The sequence below is a fragment of the Mastigoproctus giganteus genome, chromosome 2 (assembly GCF_048544385.1).
Source record: "Mastigoproctus giganteus isolate SK-2022 chromosome 2, ASM4854438v1, whole genome shotgun sequence".
NCBI classification, from domain to species: Eukaryota; Metazoa; Arthropoda; class Arachnida; order Uropygi; family Thelyphonidae; genus Mastigoproctus; species Mastigoproctus giganteus.
In genome coordinates, this window is record NC_143576.1 from 125023620 (window position 1) to 125038328 (window position 14709).

Sequence of the window (14709 nt, forward strand, 5' to 3'; positions counted from 1 at the left end):
TAAGTTGAAACAAATAATACATTGATTTCCTGTAATTCGTTTCCCAACAACACATAAAATAGGTATTTCTTACATGTTAAAAATTAGTGATAAAAATAGTCATAAAAAACTTAAAATAAAAAACAAATAATAAATTAGCATTTACCTTCGACTTGAAGTGCAGAGCTGATGAAATCAATGGTGGCGTAGTGGTGGTGGGACTCGATATCAAGCGTCAGATGTATTTTCGGTCTTTTGTTGCTATTGGTAAAGAAACTGTCCAAAGTGGACTGTTTTTTATGACTTTTTTGTAGCTTTCTGAAGTAAGAAATGGCTTTGTCCTCCATTTTACTACTGCCTCTCATGCAGTCCCGCCATGGATGTATCATATACCGCCGTGTGACTTTTCATTCACAGTCTGGGGAAAACACACCACGTCCCAACAGAACATGCTGCAAATACATGCCACACTGAGAACCCAGCACGGCCAGTTCACACCGATCTACACAGATGGATCTAAAACTGAAAAGCATGTTGGTGCAGCAGCAGTATTTCCTAACATCACTTTGTCCAAAAAACTGCCCACTGAATGTAGCAGCTATACTGCAGAACTCTGTGCTATCCACATAGCCTTAAACTACACACTCTTAAGAACTAGACTGCACAGCGTTATTTATACTGACTCCATTAGTGCTATCCAAGCTATACAACACAATACAAAAAATGATAACCCCTTACTTAGACAGATCTGGAATACACAGACTAAATTAAACCAGAAGAAACAAGTTCTGTTATGTTGGATTCCTGGTCACGCTGGCATTTCTGGAAACGAACAGGCCGACATAGTTGCCAAAACTGCTACCGATCCTATAGACCAATCCTTCACTACACCTACATCTGACTATAAGTACATTATATAAAAACGATGCCTTGAACAATGGCAACATATCTGGCAGAATCAAGCCAACAATAAGCTACTTTGCATAAAAAAAGATCTAAAACCATGGAGATCTAGTATACGTGAGAACCGACATGAAGAAGAAGTTGTATTAGCATGATTAAGGATAGGCCACACACACCTCACACATCTTTATTTGCTTGCAGCCACTGACCCACCACTGTGTACAAACTGCAACACTCAGCTCACTGTCCACCATCTACTTATTGATTGTCCCAAGTACAGTACTGAGCGACAAGCTATGCTTATCTCATTTCCCACGACGAACACCTCTCTCAGTATTTCTGACTTACTAGCAGACACACCACATGTGACCAAAATTTTTGATTTCCTTAAACAGATAAAACTATACAACACGATATAAATTTGAATAACATCTATACAGATAGAACTATGTATTTAACATCACCATAGTTAGGCGCATTATGGCCTTTGCTGTCCTTGCGCCATAAAGCCCTAAGCAGCAACAACAACCTCCATTTTACACATCACGAGATCAGTGTTTTCAATGTTGGGGTGTTTTTATCACTTCTCTTAAACACTCACAACAAGAAATGACAGCCTTCAACTCTTCAGCTGACACTTGTTTTTTTTGGTGTCTTTTTCTTCCTCTTCCTCTCCAGTGTCACTCTCTGTAATTTTCTCCAACTCTTGTAGCTCCTCTCTTGTTAGCTCTCCTCTCTTGTTAGCTCATGCCCATGAGCATCAATAACGTCCTCCACATCCTCTTAGCCAACTTGCAGACCCATTGATTTTTAAAGAGTGACAATATCATTTGTCAAAGCACAGTCATCTTCAAATCTGTCAACGTTATTTATAAATAAAGGCCAGATGTTTTTCAAGGCTGAATTTAAGCACCTGGTGGAAAGATCATTTCAAGAACTTACAATCAGCCTCACACAATCCAGCATGTTGAACTTCGACCTCCAAAAATCTTTGAGGGTGACAGCATTTTCACCAGAGGACAGTGCACAGCAACTTGCGAACATTTTTGTGGTGTAGGTTTTCTTAAAGTTTGCAAACACTTGCTGGTCCATTGGTTGAAGAAGAAGAGTGGTGTTGAGTGACAAAAATTTTACTTGAACAAAGCCAAACTGTGCCTCGAGAGATTGAACAAGTTTGGGATCATAGCCTGGCACATTATCCAGCAGGAGCAGTGCCTTCACAGGAAGCTTATTTTTCTCAAGATAACTCTTCACTGAAGTACAGAAAACTTCAAGCTCCCATTCATTGAAGACATATCCCGTAACACAGGATATGTCTTCAATGAATGAACTACACCAAAATGCTCCCAACATGCTTTTGTCAACTTTTTGTTGTTTAAATACTCTGGGGGTATTTATTAGAGTGATACACAACCAAAGGCTTCAGCATAAAATCCGAGAGGCATTGACACCCAGCAGGAGAGTGAGCCTATCTTTCATAGGCATATTCCCAAGTAAACTAGTCTCATCCTCAGTGACATATGTTCTCCTGGGCATTAACATCCAGAAGAGGCCGGTTTCATCAACGTTAAAAACCTGGTGGGTAAGATGATCCTTCTTATCAACAAACTCTTGGAATTCAATTTTAAAGGTCTCGGTTGCTTTTTTATCAGTACTGGATGTCTCTCCATGCCTTTCAACACTTTTGACATTCACCCCTTTTTTGAAGTGCTCAAATCAGCCTCTGCTGGCTTTAAAATCTTCAAAGCACACAGCACTGCCACTAGTTGATGAAGCTTTAAGTTTCACATGTCATAGATCTGAAATAATCGTACGAGTGATGTTCTGCACACCACGCATTGAACAATAATGTTGTTGAACAATACAAAAGATGCTAATTGGTTGAGAACAATCGTACGAGTGATGTTCCGTGCACCACTCTTCTGAAAATTTCCATCCATATATCATTCCAGCTATATCGGAAAGCTATTGGTACCTGCAAATATCATTGGTCCTTAAAATAAGCGATCATATGGAAGGTATATCGGTTCCTGAGAATATCGGATGTTGGTGTCATCGTAAGTCGAGGCCCCACTATATATATGAATCCACCTTTTCAATTACTGCTCCTTCAATGATTATATCCCTTTCTGTGGCATACTTGTTCATCATTATTTTTCTTTTAGCCATATTCATCTCTAGTCCGAAATCCTTACTAATTCCGCATAACTGATTAAGATTTTCCTCTAATTCTTTGAGGTCATGGCTTGTGATCACAATTGTAAATGGTTTAGGTACTCTCTATTCACATTGACTCCTTTCTGCGACCAGTCTAATCTTCTGAAAGCTTCCTCAAGGGCAGCAGTAAACAATTTCGGAGATATTGTGTCTCCTTGTCGAACTCCTTTCTCAGTTTTAAATTTGCTACTGTCTTTGTCTATTCTAATAAAGGAGGTAGTGTTCCCATATGTTTTCTTCAAAATCAAAATATATGGGGTATCTATGCCTTGTCTTTCCAGTTCCAAAAACATTGCCTTATGCTGTATGGAGTCAAATGCCTTTTCATAATCCACAAATGCCAGGTATAATGGTGTTTTATATTCATTTGCTTTCTCCATTAGTTGTGATATTACGTGAAAGTAATCCATAGATGAGAATCCTATCCTAAAGCCAGCTTCTCTTTCGGTTGAGTCTCATCATGTATTCTTTCTAATCTGTTAGTAATGACCCTTGTGAACAACTTGTAGATGTGGCATAACAAGCTAATTAGTCTATAATTTCCAGTTTCTGATTTACCTCCTTTCTTATGCAGCAAAACTATGATTGCATTATTCCATTCATTAGGTGTCACTCCTTTTCTAATACATTTTGTGAAGAATCTTGCCAGTTTCTGTCTCATGTCTCTTCCTCCCAGTTTTAACAACTCTACAGTAACTTCTTCTTCCCCTGCGGTTTTCCGATTCTTCATTTTTTTCAAAGCATGTTCTGCCTCATCAGGAAGGATATCAGGTATGTCGTATGTGTTACTAATTTGTGATCCATCTTCCCCACTGCTGACATCATTCCCTCGCTCCTTGTATTATTCTCTATAGTAGTCTTCTGCTATTTGAATGATGCCTTCTCTGCTATTTATAAGTACACCATTGCTGTTCTTCAGTTTCAGTATCATTTGTATTTCTGTATTACTGCTGATGGTTAATGATTTAAGTCCTTTGTTTTCCCTTAAAGCTTGTTCTACTTTTCTTGTGTTAAATCTTCTTATGTCCTCTCTGAGTCTCTTTCTAATGGTTTTGTATAACTCAGTATACTCAATTTTTTCCTTGTCAGTGTTTATCTTGCTCTTCATTTGTCGTCTTCGGTTCATCATGACAAGTGTTTCTTAATTAATTTTTTTCTTCTTTGGATTTCTTTTTATCTGTAGGTTTCTTGGGCTTTATCACTTTCAGAAAGTTGTATTCCCAGTGGTAAGCTCTAGTGGGCTGACGAGAACTCATTGTTATTTTTTTTGAAAATTTGTGAGCCTGTTGTTGAGACAGTCATTTATTTTACAAATGAAATCCTGGATGCATTTATTGAGTACCCAGAGCCAAAAGTACGGTGGAGCAAGCGGCGCCCCATTGCCAGCATTTTAATGGCACAATCGATCAGTTATGTATTTTAAAATTGCTTAATTTTTGATTTAATTACAGTCAGACCTCTGTTTAACCAATTTCTTTATACTGAATTTTTTAAAATTCCTCTTGGTAATTACATTTAAAATACAGTAGTTTCTGTAGAATGAAAATAATTTCCATGTAACGAACAGATTCGGAGAGACAATTTTGTATGCATTGTTCTCACCTCTGGCCTTTAGGTAATTAGAAAAATTAGAAAGTGTGAATTAAGGGTGAAAGGGATTACCGTTCCACAACATTAGTGGTGTCCTTAAAACCTATGCAGCCACATTCCGAGAAGTCGTGCTAGTCAATATGCTTTCCATAGCCAGTCAGAGGATTAAGGAGGTTCCCGACATGGATAATAGCCTCTGGTCAACCTGTGTTGTTGTTTCCCATTTATTCCGACAAACGGGCATATGTTTTTCGGAGAAGTGAGTGATCCATGTGTTTCAGTAAATTTCTCCATCTATGTTTACATGGTCATAGTAGCTGAATATCTGAGTGATTCCAATATTTTGCTCAGTATTCAAAGAACTAGTGACAGTAGCAACATAGGGGGTGGATTGAGGCAACTAAGATATTATATAAACTTTACGAAGATGAAATGTTGGCAGGTTTTGCAATTTCGTCAAGGCTTTCTCTGTGTAGAAAATGTTCTAAAATATAACGGTATAGGGGCAATAGTTAAAAAAAACAAACAATTGTATCCATTATATCACCAATCACCAAAAAACCATAATCATTCTAATTATTTCAATACTAACTGCGTGAATTAAGGATTATTGCTAAAGAACTTGATGTGGAAACTACAAGGATCAGTTGTGTTTCAGCTACGAAGAGCAGATTGTATGTAGCTTGCGGATGGTAATTGCGTGTTAAGGGAATTATCCTGCATTGTGCAAACATTTTGAATCAGAAGTTAAATATTCAGGATTATTAAATCGGCTTTTAAATCTGGAATTTCTTAACCATTTAGCACTAATGATCGACATCTTGCAGGAGCTCTCTTACATTTCAGAAGCTTTACAGATTCACAATGGTAAAAGCGGTTAAATTAATTATTCGAAATATCAATGCTATCGCTAATTTGAAAAATTCTGAAGGAAATTATGAAGCTAAAATTGAGAGCTAAACTTCAACATGAAGTGGAAAGAATTTGAAGGAATCAAAATCGAAAGTATGAACAGTAAAATTACCTCGTGACAAGTTATTAAATGCATTGTTTTATTCTTAAAGGATAAGTTATTAATGCAACAGGGTAATTTTTTTATTTTAAATAAAGAAAATAATGATACCATTGAAAGAACTTTCGTCTCAGTGGCAAGACTGAAAACCGAATAAGATTTTTGTTTTCTGATAAAATATGAAATAAAAATTAATGATTTTAGAGATTTTGTCAAAAACAGTTTATCTTTAAAATCGAGTGAAATTCCCTTTTCAATGAAGAAAGCCAGAAATATCTTTGAAACCATTGCGATTAGCAGTGCTGAAGCTGAGTGAGCTTTCAGCATAATGAATAATGTTGACAATTAAACACGTTGCAGATTATGATGACCATACATCTAAATAGAAAACCATTGCTTCAGTTCGATCTGGATTGTTATGTCAAGCCATTCCTCCATAATAATAGCTCAGCTATTGAGCAAAGAAGAAGATTTAAAACAAATATTAATAAAGAAGTAAATTGCATATGGCAATTTTTAGAATAAAATTTTCTTGAATATTTGTGCAATATTTTTTTCATGTAATCTGTGATTTTTGTGTTAAATTGACCTTTTCTAGAACAGTTTGTTTTTTATGTAATATTTGTTTTTATATTCTAGAATGTTTTGTGATAATTTTATATGGGAAATATTTTTGTTATTTTTTATTTGCAATATTAAAATTTTATCATGAAAAAAATTTATTCATTATTTTTCCCTAGTTGTACAAAAAAAGAATAAAAAAGTCGGGCGTCTGCCGAGCACGCATGATAGATGGTTTTATGTGAAACATCCTTTGCATTTCTTTTAGATATTTTGATTTGTATATATTGATTACGAAATAAAAGAGCTTTTGTATTGTAAATATTTTATTGATCATTCACAAATTTCCATAATTTCTGGAAGACAATATTATACAATGGATTTATGATAACTAAAGTAAGAGACGTATATTTGCTATTGCAACATATCTAAATGTCTCTGCTTGTTGTTTGTTTGTTTGTTATTTGGTTTTTAGGAGCATTAGCAACTATGGCCATATTGCTCTGAGAATATGCGGTGGTTATTCCCTTGACCTTTCCGCATCCTCCGCGTTTGGTGGTGACGGGCTTGAACCCCGGTCTAATCAAGAAGTGTGTGATACGTACTACTGCTCCTTCCCACCTGGCTATGGAGGCACCAATGTCTCTGCATCTAACAATGTATCTAAATGTCGGGGCACCTAACAATGGAATGTTAGGTGCCCCGAACAGCTGCGTATGCGAAAATGCAAGGTGAAATAAGAAATTGTTTACAAATCTTTGTATTGTTGCAATCATACGACAAATACTTGCAATCATACTTACTGCAGTAGTAACTGCAAGAAGTATGATTGTGATGTCATATTATTCAAAAATTCCAAAAAATTAGAACTCGAGATATCGTACTGGTCACGAAAAATGCGTCACGTGCTCTAATCTAATCATACTACTAGTGAGTGCTCCATACAGACTATGATCTGAGCATGGGAAGTGCCTCTGGCAGACGTCTCAGGTGATGTCACTTCCATGACTGATCAGATTTACTCAGTAGATAGCCCCACGCCAAAGGATGCTTCACATCCAAAAGTCAGCAAAAGTGCGAGCCCATTGTTAAAATATTCACAGCTCACCACTGAGTATTCCTGGTCGATATCTTGGTCCTGAACAGTCTGCAGAAGCTGAAACGTGTTCTTCTATTCCAGTACATATGGCTTTTTCTCCTCTTCTGTTATCTCAAAGACCTTTGTATTATTTACTCAAGTCAGTTTTTTCCTTTCTTTTCTTACATCTATATTGAGTGTGCATCTTACCATTCTGTGATCACTTCCAACATTTACCTTGTTCAGGATTGTAACACCATTCACGATATATCTTCTGTTAGTGAGGATGAAGTTGATTTCATTAGTTGTTAATCCATTTGAGCTCTTCGATGTCCACTTTCTGTTCACTCTTTATTGAAAAAAGTGTTCATTACTGACATTTCTTGAGATTCTGCAAATTCCACAAGTCTTCATCTCCTTCCCATTTCTTTCACCAATTCCAAAATTTCCTGTAGTTCCCCTTTCTTCACTGTTTTGTCTCTTTCAAACCTCAGCATTGAAGTCCCCCATAATGATAGTGTAGGGGATTTTCTGCTCATATAGACTCGATTTCGGTATACAGGTAGTTCTTGACTTTATGAGTTAATTTGTTCCTAGCGTGCGCTTGTAAAGTGGAATTAAATCCCATAGACATAATGTTAAAAATGGGGGTTATGTTCTCAACAATGAAATTAGTTAGCTAATTAGTTTATGTTTAAACAATGACTGATTTATCCAAAGAAATTAAAATTTAGCCTTAAAATGTAGTAGTCAAGCAAACTATAATAATAAAGAAATTATTTAAAAATTTTAAAGAATGGTTATTCTTTATCATCAACTAAATGCATACTAGTTGATCACTTATTATTGGATTGGCACTCGCCGGTTTGTTGCGCAAAGAGTCGTCTTCTTCAGAAATGCTTCAAGAGGCATTTGTTTCCAAGATAATCTTCTATTTTCTTTATAAATTTCAATAGATGCACAAGCACTTTTTAACGGAATGCACAAATTGCAACTAACGTGATTTGCACGGAGTAACAAGTTTATGAAGCTTAAAAAAAAAAAAAAAAAAAAGGAACAAAGAGAAGATTCTGAAAATTTATTTATGTTTTTTATAAGATTGAAGATTTCAGTAAAGGGCAAACATATTTCACCATAATAATTCAAAAAAACCACAGAATTCTAGCTATCGGTATTTTCACAAATGCGATAACATCAAATTTACTACCCTAAACTCGATGTTATCGCATTTGTGAAAATACCGATAGCTGGAATCGTGTGGTTTTTTGCGTTATTATGGTGAAATGTGTTTGCCCTTTACTGAAATCTTCAATCGTATAATTGCAGTAACAGAAAAGCCCAATAAACCGGAAAGTGCAAATTGTTTTTATTGTTTTATGGTAGTGACCTCCAGAAATGTGCTTTAGAAAAATGTGACAAAGCCGTTCAAAATTGGTTCTTATAACAGAACATATGATAGCGATGAAAGTGTTGTGCATTTTAGTGATTTGAATTGGTAACTAATACAATTTGCACTATAAAAACAACCTTTTAGAGAGTTATATAGCAAAAATTTCAATTTCTGAGGTCGTGGAAAGAATTACCAAAAAACAATGTGTTATTGGGGTCACATTACTATATTTTCACGATATGATGGTGTCTCTGGAACGGATTAATATCATAAAGTTGGGTACACTGTATTTGTTTTGAAATGCGGTATTAATGAAAGTTTAAAATTCATTTTTTGCAATTAATGTTCATATTTTCGATTTTGTTGATACTTGATACTTTGAAAAAAAAAAAAAAAACTCGTAAAGCAAGAACTGCCTGTACATTTATTCACCCTCTTCATCATCATGGCTCGATGTTGGTGCATAAATCATTATAACCTTTAGCTTGTACCTCTTAGAAATCCTGAGTAGTAAGTAGTTTTGACACCAAGACTACTGAGTAGTCTTGGTGTCAAGGTATTCAAGTACTACTGAGGTACTACTACCTTGGTGACTATTGGCTTAACCTCTTCCAAACGTTGATTCGATAGCTTAAGCAGCAGGTGTGTGCATCCTATTTATCACTAACATTGATTCGGTAGAGTAAGTAGTAAGCGTGAGCATAAATTATATAGTTCTTGATTTCGGTTCTAGCTGTTCAAAATTTAGTAGGTGTCATCAAAGATGTTTACACATAAAACATCTTTCGTGCGTACAAGGTACACACTTGATTATTTTTTTTTTCTTTTAGGCCCAGAATAATTGCACTTGGAATATTCACGCAGTATTCCATGTGCAGTTTTTTACAATTGCCTTATACAGTGGGATTATGATCTTCCTATTTCTACAAGCAAATGTTTAATAAATAATCAATAGGATGCCAGTGGGCCTTCCATGCTACCTGTCTGCACTGCTTGGAGACTTCATGTCTGACCATATTGCAACATCTAAATTGCTTACTTCCCCTGCTGTTTTTAGTTTGACCCCACCAAGTGCATAAGTTATTTTGGGATTGCTGTTCCCCCCCCCCCCCCCCAAATTTGCATTTAGCATTTTGTTGCATTAAAATTTAGCTGCCAATTTTTGACCATATCAGAAGTGTAAGTAGTCCTGAATAAGTTGTTATTGGTACTTATCATTAACTACTCTACTGATCTTGATATCATTGCAAATTCTGACATCACACCCACTATCCCTTTGTTGATATCATTTAAGAAAATCAATACTCAAGAGTGGTCCCAATAGTGATCCTTGGGAAATCCCACTTCTTAGCCCAACCTGAAGAATAACTGTTAATCACAACTCTCTGCCTCCTACCCTGCAACCAGCCTGTGATGCGTGCAAGGATTTTTTCTTATGATTCCAGCATTTTCCAACTTATGTAGGAAATGCTTTGCTGAAATCAAAATAAGCATTGTCGAAATTATTTTCTACATCTAGCTCATGAATGACTTTATCAAAATAGCTAATCAGGTTAGTTAATAATAAACATGATTTTCCTTTTATAAAACCATGTGCTGTTTCCTTCACAATTATGTTTCTATCTAAATGGTCCTATATTATACTCTTGATCATTGATCTCTGATTTGCATACTTCAGACTGACAGGTCAGTAGTTAGTTACTTCACTTGTAGAAACATCTCTATGTATTGGCAATACAATAGCATTTCCAAAGGAATTTCTCAATTCTAATGATGCCCCCATAATTAACCTTTAAATGGTTAAATGTGCTCTCTTGCCGCTTCACTCAAAATTACTGGGTACATGACATCAACTCAGGGGGCTTACTCACCTTTAGGCTCAAATTTTTCTAATACATAATCATTTGAAATTTCAGTATCGCTAATTGTATTATTTTCACCTTAATTTCCAGAGTTTCTCCACACATGAAGGGTCTTTTTTGTGTAAATATCAGTGCAACATACCTGTTCCATTCATTTGCAACATCACTGGGTTGTTTAAGGCTCCTGCATTCATTACACAAGGATCCAATTTAATTCATTCTTCTCTTTCTATTAACACACATGAAAAACTCTTTGTCTCCACTCTTTGCTCTTTTAGCCAATAATCTGTATAGGTACAAGAGTTAATTTATAGTACTGGAAACAAGTACCAGTTTCCACACTGCTTTATAGTGTGGAAAAGCTTAAATAACTTAAAGGGTGTATCAGTGGTAAACTGTACAAGAACACTCTGTGTTAGCTGTGTGCACAATAATGTCAGGAGTGTTGTCAATAAAATGACTGAATTCAAAGGATAGAGGAGGGAGGGAGGGAGGGGGGGGGGAGAGAGAGAGAGAGAGAGAGAGAGAGAGAGAGAGAGAGAGAGAGAGAGAGAGAGAGAGGGGGGGGGGGGGGAGTTTAGAAGTCTGATAAAAATTTCCCCAGATTCACATGCTAGCATGGAATCTGTGTGGTGTGAGTTGGAAAGATACAATGAGAGTGGGAGTAACCTACAGACCAGAAAATGAAATGATTGATCATGTATGAATGTCTTGTTATGAGTGATTTCAATTTGCTCCTATTTGATTGGAGAAAGTGGGTGGAAAACCTACTACAGGAACAAAATTTTTAAATCGAATAGATGACTGTTATTTGTATCAGCATGTTAGGAAAAGTACCAGAGGCAAGAGTATTTACACAACTGTTACCTCTTTCCTCATCATTCTGGAATTTCCACATTCCTTAGTTTAGCCCTTAGTAGTTTTTGCTATCCTAAGTGTAACTTCTGTTCAAAGAAAGGATGTCATATGCTGTTGTTTACAAAAATTTTCTTTGTAACTAATGTAATGCACTTGACGAATGGTAGCTGTGTTCCCCCTCCAGAGGTAGCTGTTTGTAATTAGTGTTCCACTGATATACTCTTTTATTGCATCTCTAGCTGAGGGGAGAAACTGGGTGTCTATAATAATTAGTCTCTGATGAGTCCTGATGTTTATATGAAAATTACTCTCTGACGAGTCGTGATGTTTATATGAAAATTACTCTGCAACTGAATATATCGAAGCAAATATACAGCCAATTTTTAGCTAATATCCCTCCTTGGAAATATGACAGTAGGATGTACAGTAGATATGAGTATATGCCGTATTCACTTTTTCCAGTTACCAAAATGAAATTGCTAGTTCTTTGAACACAACTTTTTTTCATAATTTGTTTTGGTGGACATACATGATCATACCTGCAGTGTATCTGAAACTGTGGTTATGAAGAGGTGTGTTATATCAAGGTTGCACTGTATTTGCTAAAATTATTAGAGTTATGTGATTTGTTTGTAAAATGTCTTTTTTTTTTTTTTTTTTTTTCTGCAATCAGAATTTGGCTACTGTAAACCACATAGCTATGCTTTTGTCAGTTCAATAATATCAACACATGCATTCATTTTTTATATGAATGCATAGGCAAAAATTCTTTGACCAGCATTAGGATATTTGCTTTTGTCATATTATTTCTGATCATGATAAAAAAAAAAAAAGAAAAAAAAAAGTAGCTTTAATTATGAGAGGAGTTGTCATAGCAGCTTACATATTGGAAATTTCTGTTATTTTCAGGTATTTTCAATTTATTCGATAATGCCTAAGTGATGACAATAATTTTGATGCAACAAGATAATTTTCTATTGTAAATCAAGTACAGTAAAATCCCATTACAATGACTACTGTTTTAATGAAAATTTTATTGAAATGAAAATATTTCTAGGTTCAGGCCAACTTGCCGTATTAATAATGCTTTGTAAAACAAAACAGTTCTGTTGAAAAATTCAGTACAGGGAATTGTTTTCAAAAAATACTTGTTTTATATGTATTTGTTTACCTATGTGAAAATTATGAATGACCCTCATATTGTAAATTTGGATATGAGAGATTTCAATTAATCAAAAACAAAGAAAAGTTTTAAAAGACGGAACGAAAGGATTCAGTTTCATACTCTGAGGATTCAGTTTCACACACATTTTTAAATGATTATTCTGAAATCCAGTTAGTATGTTGTGCACCCCCCCCCCCCCACACACACATACACAAAAAAAAAAAAAAAAAGTGGATGATATGAGATGAATTTGCACGTGCACTTTTTCTCAAATAGAAGAAAACGGTTTACTCATTTGTCATACAAAACAAACCTTCAAATTAATGATCTTATTTAGTTTAGTACATCCTTAATCTACTCATTTTCAACTGCACTAAAGTTGAATTTTAATACTTTATATTAAACAATATCTTTTATAATCGGTTTTCAAAACAATAATCTCTGAACAAAGATATTTACTTTTATAGGACATATTTTGTTATTTTATTTATTATTGATTTTAAAGTAAAATGAAGCAGAAATTGCTACACCTGTATACAGCCATGCCCCAACTTACGTAAGGGTTGTGTTCTGCAGAACTCTACCTAAGTCGCAATTTTACGTAAGTTGGAATTTCCCTAAATGCAAATTTGATTGAAGCAAAAAAGAAGTGTCCAATGAACATGTAAATAGAATTATTTATTCAATTTTTTTTATCTCAAGTGCAGGAAAAATGACAAAATTATAAAATTTTGACACAGGCATAACATCAGCAAGTTTTATCTTTCGAGCATCGTTGCCAGAATTAACTCTCCAGCTGATAAGCACGCTGCTGCAGAAGTTGAGGGCTGTGGAGATTTAGAAGGGGTTTTTTCCAACACATCACAAAATTTCTCTGAAGCTGCAGAATCGGCACTGGCCGATTTTGCAGTTGGATTATCGCAGAATCTAGAAAGATTCTGCGATACTAGAAAGGTTGTTCTGCTGCATTTATATCCACAACATGTGGGACAAACCATTTGTGTGCATGGCATGGGTGTACCTAATAAAATGGCAGCACAGTGTATACCCATTGAGAAGTTTATTACCTCCATTTATTAATATATTTTCACTATTGCAGCAAAAAATATATTTTTAATGCCTTAATAGTTTAGATGTAACTCCTTTTTTAATAGTTACATTTTGTTATTATAAAAAAATTGAACAATAAGATTTTATGATTTTGAAATAATTTTAAAATATACTATATTGTATTTCAGAGCACAGATGCTCACAACCTTCTGCGTCCTGAGACTGTTGAAAGTCTGTGGTATCTTTATCATCTAACCCATAATGAAACATACCGAGAATGGGGATGGCAAATATTTCAAGCTTTTGAAAAATATACCAAAGTGAAAGGAGGAGGGTATACAAGCATAGGAGATGTTCGAAATCCTTTATTGATAAAACCACGTGACATGATGGAAAGCTTCTTCCTTGCAGAAACTCTTAAATATTTGTTTATGTTGTTCAGTGACAATCAGCGTCAGTACTCTGTAGATAAGTATATATTTAATACTGAAGCACATCTACTACCTATCTATTCATCATGAATACCATTGACCAATATTATTCAAAAATGTACATTTTATGTAAATTTCTCTGATATAATTTTATGTACAGCCAAGATTTGTACAGGTTCTTGTAATATGAATATACATTTGTATATTAGAATCATATATGAGAATGATTTATGCTACATAAGAGAAGTAATTGTTCCTCTAATTGTGGTATATAAGTTAATTCACTGGAATATATATATGACTTTTCCACAATGTGTATATATACATGTGTGTGTGTAAAAAATTCTTTCTTTCTGACTAATCATTTCTACGTTGGAATTTGTGCAGAGATTGGTTTTAGTATTCAATAAGGGAAAGGAAAGTTGCTACTGCTTCAAAAAACAGTACTGAAGCTTCTCTTTTTTTTAATCTAATTATGTTTTAACATTTGGGGAGGGCTATTTAAACAAAACAGTTTCCATTTTATATTATAATACTTAATGAAACAAAGCAACGTTCTATATATTGTAAATGGTAAGGAAAGGATGCATTAGCAAAAAAAGTGTTTTAGGTA

General features: G+C 34.9%; 1 protein-coding gene across 1 annotated transcript in view; it reads left to right on the forward strand.

Moving 5' to 3' along the window:
- The window catches only part of alpha-Man-Ib (alpha-Mannosidase class I b), a 189605-nt gene extending 175326 nt beyond the window's left edge, over positions 1–14279 (forward strand). The window contains exon 11 of the mRNA XM_090390023.1: positions 13854–14279. Coding sequence (XP_090246149.1) covers positions 13854–14186 — 333 coding nt within the window. The 3' untranslated portion in view covers positions 14187–14279. The remainder of the gene's footprint in view (positions 1–13853) is intronic.
- Positions 14280–14709: the final 430 nt, after the last annotated feature.